The 10,122-nt window shown below is 56.6% G+C and overlaps 4 protein-coding genes across 4 annotated transcripts in view; 2 read left to right on the top strand and 2 right to left on the bottom strand.

Annotated features, from left to right (window-relative positions):
* Positions 1–471, top strand: part of SPRG_21654 (hypothetical protein) — a gene marked incomplete at both ends in the record, with an annotated part of 1,763 nt that extends 1,292 nt beyond the window's left edge. Inside the window, one exon of the mRNA XM_012355209.1 lies at positions 435–471. Coding sequence (XP_012210599.1) covers positions 435–471 — 37 coding nt within the window. The remainder of the gene's footprint in view (positions 1–434) is intronic.
* Positions 472–3,122: 2,651 nt separating this feature from the next.
* On the bottom strand, positions 3,123–4,301 carry SPRG_15975 (hypothetical protein; the record flags this gene model as incomplete). The annotated part of the gene is made up of 7 exons (XM_012355208.1): positions 3,123–3,283; positions 3,328–3,409; positions 3,468–3,573; positions 3,628–3,731; positions 3,781–3,870; positions 3,923–4,043; positions 4,093–4,301. 7 exons carry the CDS (start codon positions 4,299–4,301, stop codon positions 3,123–3,125), a joined length of 873 nt encoding a protein of 290 aa, XP_012210598.1.
* Positions 4,302–5,521: 1,220 nt separating this feature from the next.
* Positions 5,522–6,807, bottom strand: SPRG_15974 (hypothetical protein). The gene is made up of 5 exons (XM_012355207.1): positions 6,460–6,807; positions 6,302–6,408; positions 6,087–6,251; positions 5,910–6,037; positions 5,522–5,863 (listed from the first exon to the last, which is right to left on the bottom strand). The coding sequence occupies exons 1-5, from the start codon at positions 6,780–6,782 to the stop codon at positions 5,576–5,578; spliced, it is 1,011 nt and encodes a 336-aa protein (XP_012210597.1). The 5' UTR covers positions 6,783–6,807; the 3' UTR covers positions 5,522–5,575.
* A 1,144-nt stretch (positions 6,808–7,951) lies between these two features.
* Positions 7,952–10,107, top strand: SPRG_15973 (hypothetical protein; the record flags this gene model as incomplete). Its single annotated transcript, XM_012355206.1, has 11 exons — positions 7,952–8,036; positions 8,088–8,117; positions 8,168–8,342; positions 8,393–8,442; positions 8,500–8,618; positions 8,666–8,811; positions 8,869–9,007; positions 9,053–9,115; positions 9,170–9,222; positions 9,371–9,812; positions 9,868–10,107. 11 exons carry the CDS (start codon positions 7,952–7,954, stop codon positions 10,105–10,107), a joined length of 1,542 nt encoding a protein of 513 aa, XP_012210596.1.
* Positions 10,108–10,122: the final 15 nt, after the last annotated feature.

Here is a 10,122-nt window from a genome sequence, read left to right as displayed (position 1 = left end):
CCATGCACGCGTATCCTTCATCCTTTGGTGCTGTAGGTGTGACGAGAGTGACGGCTTGAAAACGAGATATATTTGGTGTCAATGAAGCGTCGTGCGATGATGCAAGGCCAGGATCTCTCATTATTGCTTGGCGTTGAGAGACAGGTGTCGTTCGGGTGATCTTGCCCATCGATCGAGGCAAGGCGCAAGCGTCATGTGTGGAGAGTGCAACGGGATAGAACGAACGCATGTCCTCTCTGAAATCGATGGAGCACGTGCGAGTGAAGTTGCAGCGGGTCCCACTTGAAGCTCGAGGTACTGAAGTCCCCTTTGTCCTTCTAGCATCTTGCTATTGTTTGAAAAGAAGTTTTAGCAGTAGGTCGGGTCCCAATTACTACGTAGTACATGTACGGTGTCGTACGTGGCGCCTTCCTGCCTATGTTGGTCGAATCTAGCGTAAGCGTCCGAGACGAGCAGCACATGGCGTCCTGAGATCGCTGATGCTCTTCAGCACGAAACGTCGATGGTGTAGCCACAGCAGCAGCGATTTAGAGCTCCAAGAGCATGGTATCTCGTCCAGGATCAGCGCCAAGTAAGCTTACATAGTAGAGTAGCAGCGTGGAGGCTGGCACGATCCGACGCAATTTTACACGTGTGAAAAAGGGCGAAAAAGACACGACCGACGCACTGCAACCACCTGATATCGATTCTACGTTGCAGCAATTAAAATACACACAGTTTCTACAATACATTAGGCCGTTGCCAGACAAACACCAAGAGATGACAATCGCCCACACCATATTATTATTCCTAGGGTTCTATTTTATTCCTCGATGGACCACCTGGTAGCCCAGGTGGGGCTGGGATTTCACACGCGACTGCAACGCGTGTACGCACGTGTGATAACGCTGTGGCACACACATAGTATACTCGTACAGTGTACACCGTATATACATGATCAAGGCGAGGTAAACTTGTACATATTGTCCATGTACAAGTAGACGATTTTCTAAATTGTGATACTTTAAGTGGTTGGTGGCAGCACCACGTGGCGCGCGAATCGAGTGGGTTGCAGAATAAGACCGACACGTGACGTGGCCAATCGGCGGCCGCATCGCGCGTGCGCTGGCGTCGTCCCTGCCGGCGCCTGTCTGTGTGGCGGCTGCTTGTGCATGGACACGTGCTGGCGACACCAAGCAGTATATCGCTGCATGGACCCTACACCAAGTGTACTACCCCACGTCAAGAAGGGACTTTCTTCTTGACCCTCGGCCAAGGGCAAAGGCGGCTGTCCGATCGAATAGACTGATATCATTTTCACTTGATATAGCTTCAATATACCAATTCAGTGCAGCACTAAACAACTAATTCTAGTACCCTCCAACTACCCTCCAACTACACTACACTACTACTACTTCTCTGTCTTGCTACGTACTACTCCAGAGCAGCTCTAGAGCGGAGAGCCACCGAAACCTAGTGCTCCCAGACCAGCAAAGATATCGGCCAAGCCAGGGCGCTGTTCTCTCGGCAAGCGCGGAGCTCGACGTGGTGGCTTGGGCTCCTTCTTGGGCCCGAGTGGCCAAAGCCCGGCCTCGCGCAGTCGGCTGAGCTTTCGTTCTCGTCGTAGTCTGAACGAGAGGTTGTCGTCGTCGTCCTTGAGCTCCTCGATCGTCTCGGTGATGGATGGCAGCTGCGGCGGTGCTGCAAGGATGGCCGACACGGACAAGGCGTCCTCACACGGCCACCGCTCCATGTCGTCGACTGGTGCTTCTTCCGACTCGATCATGATGGGTGTGTCGTCGACGCCGCCGCAGCGTGGACATTCAAACAGGCGGCTCGAGACCACGCGGCGCCACTCGTCTAGAGCCCTCGCCGCGTCCATCGTTGCTACCTCGACCGTCACGCTCGCTGCGTTGAGTTCTAGCTGCAATTTTCGGATGACGTCATCCGCTGCAGCCGACTCGTGGAGCGACGCGAGAGCTTGGTGCGCCAAACGCTCGACGGATTCGTCGAGAGATTCTTGTGTGGTGGCCTGCAAAGCGATCGAGGCGTCGAGTTGGTCTTGAAGAGTCGCGACCTGTAGTTCAGATTCGCCCAAAGAGGCCTGCGCTGCTGTAAGCTGGCGCTGGTGCTCGGTTCGGAGTGCGTCGATCGCGCGAAGATGGTCGGCGGCCATGACATCCTGCTCGTGCTGTTGAGCTCGAATCGTGGCCTCGGCTGCCGCTGCTCGGGCGCTGGAGGTATCAAGTTGTTGCTGCAGTGCTGCTGCGGTGGCAGTTGATGCGTCCAGAGACGCCTGCATCGCGTCCAACTGGCGCTGTTGTGTGTCTTCAAGAAGTTCCAGGATGGTAGCAGCGTCAAGCTGCGGCAGCTCAATCGCGGCCTCAAGTGGTTCTGGCGCGTTGGCATCGGTCTCGAGATGATCGTGTTGCTGTTCGTCAGCAGTCGACTGCGTGGTGGTAGTTGTCGTGGGTGCGTCGGCGGCGACGTCTATCGGCGTGCAAGTGGCGTTGGAGTAGATCATGTAGGCCAGCCCAGCACTCAAGGCGACCATCGTCGCGCGTCCAAAGTAAGCAGTCATGTTCGTCGTCGTCGTTGATGCAAAAATGGTTTATGAGACGCTGGGATTGCACTGTGTTTGCAGTGTAAAGGGTTTCAAACGACCCTTTGTACTTGTGCTTTTGTACTTGGCGTGTAAAGGGCAGCTCGCAACCATCATCCGCATCGAGTGTCGCTCAGAGACCCAGAGCACACTGGAAGACTTTAGACGGTAAAATACCTCATGCTTTGGTGGTCTTTTTAACAGCGTCCGATGCACGGATGCGATTAATTCCAGCGTATCGTACCTTGGTTGCGTCTGTGAAAGATCGTTGAAGCGATTGCACACAGTGGATTGAAACAGAGTCTTCGCTTCGCTCTCGCATCCAACGTGTCACTTCCAAAGCAACAACCGGTAGCTCTCGTATCTGTGGTCATATGATTTCTCTCAAGCTATCGAGTGAGCGTCCATCGGGACGACGTGCTGCTTGCAGTGGGGCAACGATACCTCGTCCAACCAATCACAATTTCATGAATACACTGTACGTAGTACATCCAAGACACTGCACGAACCACTGTATTGCGTGCACAGACGGCAGTGGAGGCTACGGCCCCGCGACGGCGTACGCCGACCGGTCGTCCTCGACATACTTCTTCATGTCTTGGTAGTTGAAGAGGAACGTGAGCGAGTAGCCCACGAGCGTGAGGATGCAGCCGAGCTGGGCGCCTGCGCGCATTTGATGGATGGACGTACACTCGGGCGTGCCTAGACCCATCTAGCACCTTGGATCAAATTGTCGGAGTACGTACTGTAGTCCCATAGCTTGGTCGACGTGCTGTTGAGCATCATCGTGGACGTGCAATAGTCGGCACCGAGCTTGAGGTCCAAGCACTAGTTCAAAATACCTCGTTCTGGGCGATCCAACAACAGAAGGAAGAGTAGTAAGTACCTTTGCAATCGTCAGGTGCTCAAACTCACAGGACAATGCGAGGCCCACGGGAAGGTACACGATAAATGCAGCCAAAAAGAGCGCTGCGACCGTGCGCTGGGCTACCCTAGAAGACGACATCACCACTTTTCATTTTGTTGGAAGAGATGTCGTCTCGTACCAGGCTCGGCGCCGCACGCGGGCGACAGCTTGGCGGTCGAGGCCGTCCATCGTGTAGCGCTCGTCCTCGTTGCGCTGCTGGTAGATGCGGTACGTGAGCACCGTCTAGATGCACGATGATGCGACGTCGTCATCGCTTTGGAGGTCAACGTACGTTGCAGAGCACGGCGAGGGCTTCGAGGCAGAAGAACGCATACGCCGAGGCATTGTGCACGCTGGGGAACCGCGCGGTATCACAAATGCTCTAGTGTCAATGTATACGATGCATAGAGGTAAAAGGCACTCGCAGGACGCACCAGAATCGGCAGCGCAAACGCCGAGAGCATACCACAGACAGCGACAAAGGCGCGGAGGCACTTGTGGCAGCCCGAGGCCGACGCCGCCATCGCAGACGACTGGTAGCAGTAGTTGAAGAACCTAGCCATGCTCTTGCATACGCAACGTGGCGGCCAACATGATACTGTACCACACGAAGAGGAGGCTCGCAGCCGTGATGCAGAGACCGACGACAAAGACATAGTAGGCGGGCGGATCGCGGCCCATGTCAGAGAGGAACGGCCATGCGAGGCCGCCGACGTAGATGTCTTGGGACTTGGCGATGGCCACGCACGTGATGAGGGTGACGACGACGGCGGCCGTCGCGACGACGGAGCAGGCGCTGCGGGCGCGGTTCATCGTTTTCCAAACAACCCCAAGCAAATCTTTTGAAGTTGAGCCAATCAACATCGTCGGATGCCCACGTACGAGCCAATCCGGTGCGACCAGCGGCTGGAGTCAGGACGGTTTCGACGCGGGCACAGTATAGTATACAAAAACCAATAGATTCAGAGCTTCCAACGCACTGCTTGGTGCTGAGCTCATTTGCTGGCCATACTCATACTAGTCGTCGTATTGATTATACATGCTCGCACCAGTACTCTACCGGTGATGTCACTAGTACGTAGTAGTAGTACTGTGGTAGAAAGTTAGTATGTATTTTTGTGATCCGCATCGAAAACGTGGCTTTTCATGGGCTGCAACTCGAGGGGGCGAGCTTAACTTGACGAGCTGGCATTTGAAACGATTTGCATTTTGCCGTCCGGCTCCAACCAGCCGCCTGGCAGCGCAGAACGGTTTTTGATTGGATATAGGATATTGCATGGACTTGCTGGCATGTTGCGGCAACGCGAGGTAAATTTTTTACCCTTGCGTTTCGTGGAGGCCTCGCTGATGTTGCACCAAGGGCTACCGAAGGGCTGCGTGGTACACAACACCCCCGCCGCAACACCCCCTCATTTTGCACCCTCTCACTCGTGCTCTCACATGTGCTCTCAGGTGTGCGACTGCGGCTGGACTTGCTCCAAAGGACCCTTTCTGCGCGATTCCTTTTAGTGGCACGGTGGCTCTTCTCCTGTGAAACCGAATACATATTTGTTTTTACAGGAAGTTGCCCAGGCATTGCCGTGCAGCGCCAGTGGAGTCGCCAAACCGAGCCCGAAACAATTTTCGCTCCAATTTGGCATGTCGATAGAGGACAATTTGGAGGTTCCAACGCGCTATGCCATTCGATCGATTGAGGCTTATGGGTCGAGAAATTTGGACTCAAAGATGGCTACCTAGACCATGACCATGGGCGATCTCGGCGGTCGATTCCTTCCAAACTTTGCCGAAGGATTCATGCCAAAAGAAACCTTTTCGACGACCTACGGTGCTCGCAATCCTATTTGTCGATCATTTCATTTGTTGTTGTGGATGGGAGTGTATGCATACAACATCAAGCTGAATTTGTGAGCGAGCGATCATGCTCACGTCCCCTGGAATACATGGGCCAGCTTCGCATAGACCTGTTCTAGTATTATTTATACCTGCAGCAGGACGAGGGTGCGCTTTCCAACTTGCTAAATAACGTTCGGATGAAAAATATAGATTCTAATAAATTTATGGGTCGAAAAGGTATCGCCTACGTCGTTTTAGCAGCAGTCGGTGGACGAAGTGGCGTGCGTCGGCGCCGTGAGATCGAGCCCGGACAGGGTGCGGCCGCGACTCTCGAGAGAAAGCGACTGCGTCCGGTGCACGGTCGTGAGCAAATCGCGGAACGCGCGCTCGACGTTGGCGCCGGTTTTGGCCGACGTCTCAATGTAGCTCATGTGGTGGGCGGTTGCGAATTTCTGCGCCTCGGCCGTCGACACCATGCGCTTGCTCGGCTCGACATCCGCCTTGTTGCCGACCAGGACGGCGGCGAGGCCGGGCTCAGCAACCTACCACCAAGTGTGAAAGATGATACATTTCAAAACAGCGCGATACCTGGAGGAGCTGGTCCAGCCAGCGCTGGACGCCTTCAAACGAGACGGGGTCGCTTACGTCAAAGACGAGAAGAGCTCCGACAGCCTTGCGGTAATACGTGCCCATCATGGCATGAAAGCGCTCCTGCCCTACAACCGATCGCGCGTGAGTAGACTCGAACCGGCGACGAGGACGCACCGGCCGTGTCCCAGATCTGCGCCTTGACATTCGCGCCGTCAATCTCCATCACATGCGTGAGGAACTCGACGCCAATCGTGGACGCAAAGTCGGTGCTGAACTCGCCCTTGTTGAGGCGGCTGAGTAAGTTGGTCTTGCCGACACCCGAGTTGCCCAGTAGAATCACTAGATGAAAAATCCGTCTCCACCGGACAGTTGATGGTTTGATAGTACACCTTTGTTGACGGACGGTTTGGCCGGGACGGCAGCGACCGGCGCGACAAGCGACGCGCGACGCGGCACCTCGCGGCACGGCGGATTGGCGACAAAATTGGTCCCGTAGCTACAAAGGAAACATGAGATCATGTCGAGGCCGACTTGTCCACTGCCGTACTTTTTGTCGAGCTCGACGTAGAGCCAATGCATGCGCCCGTCTTGATAGTACGTGACGAGCGCATCGACGTCTTTCAGCTTCTCGGGCAGATTCCGGTCCGTGTAAAATTTGGTCAAAAATTCCTTGGGCGTCGGTGGCACGTCTGGCAAGAGGTTGATCTTGGACACAAATTTGGTGATGCTTGATGCCACGTCGTCCAACGTGAGCGACGGACGGGTTTGAAGTGGCGGCGTTGCCTCGACGGCCGTGTACGGCGGGGTCGGCGTCGTCGTTGCCGGCGTGACGACGTCGAGGGGCGCGTGGGTCGGAGACGGTGTGGCCATCGAAGCGCGAAATCAAAACTTGCACTCTCCAGCGCATTGCTTGTCTATTTCGGGTGGCCGGGAATGGATGGATCCATACTACCGGGCAACATGGCGCCTTTGGAATGGAAATGACGCACGCGGATTGGCTGCGTTTGAAAACCGACGTGGCGACAGCCAATCAAATGCAGAGGTTTGACGCGCCACGAGCGGCCACAACGATGTTTTGGATCGTGCTCGTTTTGACAAGGGTGCACAAGCCTTGGTTTTGAGCATCCACAGCGCCTTTGCATCGTCGACGCATCGGCTGAAGCATCAGTTGGGTCATTATGTGCAGGGTTGCTAGTGTCAGTAGTCGCTTGGTTGACCGCTAGCAGTGGCTGTAAATGGCCCTCCGATTCTCGTTTAGCGGTTCGGACACTGATTTCGCGACCGAGGGAATCCTCTGCTTGACACTACAGCTCGCTACTGCGCGGTTCCTTGTCGTGACAACGGTCCATGAGGTCAACGCTGGGAAGGCATGCCCCAATGATGACACCGTCCTTTCATGAGCGACCAGCCGAGCACTCCTCGGGTAGTATTCCCGCGTTGCATTCTAATAGCGACAACCTGAAGAAAAGCGTCCATGGATGAACGGCTCTAGTGATCGCCGACGAGTGCCTGAAGCCGCCAGTGTCCACGACAACGTCGTCGTCTGCCCTTGTCGTCCGCAACAGCAACAGCAAACACACATCCGCACAGAGTATATTCGCAGAACGTGCTTCTCACGTAACTCGCATCGCTAACCATTACAGAGAGTTGGCCGCTTCAATAAATGGTTCGCATGGTGGACGTTGAAGCTGCAGAGACGAGGTTGCGCATCTGTGGACACTAGAGAGGCTGCGATGGCCATACAAAGGCTACAAGCTATTAGCACGCCTCGTTCGATACTAAACAATCGATCGACTTGACGACCTTCGAGCTTCAATTCGCATCGAGCGATCGTGGTGGGCAAAGGTCCAGTAACCCTTGCCGTCGCCAAGCGACAAGCGATGTGTCACGTCCAGGAGCCATGCAACGCACCAATCCGCGCGCAAGCGAATCTGATTTTGCACCAATGGAAAAATCCGACGCTTTTCGACCAATCCGTGTGGGGCGCTCGCCGCTTGCAAATCTTTCGGCCACTGACGTTTCGTCAACCCGATCGAGCCATGGCCGCGGTCCTCTTCCAGATCCACGCTGCGGCGCCGCTCACCGCCGACGACCGCTACGTCGCCGTCGTTGGCAACGTCTCGGGTACGCGCCGCTGATCTCGTCGCCCATGCAGCCTCTCATCCGCATGCCTAGAGCTCGGCGCATGGGACGTCGCCAAGGCCGGTACCCCGACGCCGCCATGCACCCGCCGCCAGCGCTCATCCTTCCTGTAGTTCCGCTCAAGAAGCATGTCGGCACCTCGACGCTCTGGGAGGCGACTCTCGAAGTCGCCATGTACGCGCTTATCGAGTACAAGTACATTGTGCTGGACCGCGCCGGGGGCCTCGTGCTGTGGGAGTCACTGCCCGGCAACCGCACGCGGGTTGCCGGCGGGACCAACGTGGCGCTGTACGAAGCATCTCTGTGTCTACTGCCATGGTCCTATGTGGCGCGCGTAGGCACAAGCCGGTCACGCAAAGCTCGATCTTTGTCGCGCCCGCGGGACCTGGTACTCTCTTGTCGCATCTGGCCTCGACGTGGGGATGACAGCGTATGCGGCGACTAGTGCCTGGCCCACGCGTGCCTGAGCTGGCCGTGAACGGCAACACGAGCGGTCATTTCGAGCACATGTGCTGTCGCACGAACGTGCAAGACCAGCCGTACTGGCAAGTCGACCTGCTCGCGGTAGGCTCGCCTTTCTCGGCGCACGAACCAAGCTTTTGTTTGCGTAGAGCACACCGCTGGCGAAGCTCGTGCTCTGGAACCGCCAGGACATGTTCTTGGACCGCCTCGTGCCGGTGTGGCTGCTGCTGTCCAACACGCCGTTCGGCGACGTCTCGTTGGAGGCTGCGAAGAAGCAGGCGCTGGCCTCGATGCGGTAGCCATTTCAATTCTATGTGTTGGTCTATTAGATGTCACTGTGGTATGGGACTAGGTTTGCCTCGGCGGCGACGAACTTTGAATGGCCGGTGACGACGACGGCGCGCTATGTGCGCGTGCAGCATGAAGCCGCGCACACGAGCTTGCAGTTTGCGCAGCTCCAAGCGTTTACGCCGACGCACTTGGCGCCGCCGGTAGGTTCACGCACGGTCTGTGCGTCGCTGGAATCGTCGTCCTAGGTCCTCGATGGCTGGTTTGGGCTCGACAATCGCGCGCTCGGCGATGGCCAGTCCCACATTGACGTATGCATCTCCATTTGAGTGCCCTATGTCGTATGAAGTCATGGCGGTGTGTAGGGGCAATGGCTCGCGCCGGGGGCGACGCCCGAGCTCCGCCTCATCTTTGGAAGGTGCGTTGCCTGCCTCGTCTCTGTATTTTTCTGTATTTTTCTGGATTTTCTTGGATTTTCTTGGATTTTCCTGGATTTTTCTGTCTGTTTCTGTATTGAACAGTATTTGTCCGTGTCGGTTCGGTCCGGTCCTAATGAGACGTGCTAGCTTTGATAAGAAGCCGTCCGTGACGTTTACGGACAAGGTGCAGCGATCCATCTACCTCCAAGCACGTGTGCTCGGGCATCCGTCGACGTCGATCGTCCACGCCCCGTACTCGGCGGATTTGCGCGCTATCGACGTTGCGATGCCGACGCCGCACTTGGATCGAGAGCTCCTTGGCAATGCGCTGCCGCTGCCGCCCTCGCTGTCCCGAGGACTCGACCACGTGTCGCTGCTCACGACGTTGCCACCCCACGTGCGTGACGAGCTCACGGCCAAGCTCGAGCGCATCTCGTTTCCGGACGCGCAGCCGATTCTTTCGATTGGCCAGGACCGCCACCACCTGCTCCTTGTCGACGCGGGTGTCGTTGCCGTCACGGGCCCAACGACGACGCAGGGCACGACGACCTTTCTCGAGCTCGGGCCGGGCGCGTACTTTGGCGAACTGGTTGGACTTTGCCGTGGCCGGCGTGGCATGTGCTCATTGAGATTCGAATCTGTAGGCCCTGGTCAGCGGCGCCAACCGCAGTGCGCAGGTCGTTGCGAAAGGCGCGGTGACGCTCTCGCGTTTGCACCGCGACGACTTTGCAGCCGTCTTGGCTGCGCATGGCCTCGACGCGACGTCGCTGCTTGCAGCGCACGCCGACGGTATCGCGGCTTCGCTGCCGCTTCTGACGACGACCCCATCGCCCAAGACGCCGTTCGTGGCTCAAGACACACTTCAGGTAGATGACGGTTGCTAGGGACTCGGAAGATCG

This window comes from Saprolegnia parasitica (genome assembly GCF_000151545.1).
Source record: "Saprolegnia parasitica CBS 223.65 unplaced genomic scaffold supercont2.217, whole genome shotgun sequence".
Lineage (NCBI taxonomy): Eukaryota > Oomycota > Saprolegniomycetes > Saprolegniales > Saprolegniaceae > Saprolegnia > Saprolegnia parasitica.
The sequence above is the reverse complement of the archived record's forward strand: the minus strand, read 5'-3'. Positions and strand labels throughout refer to the sequence as shown.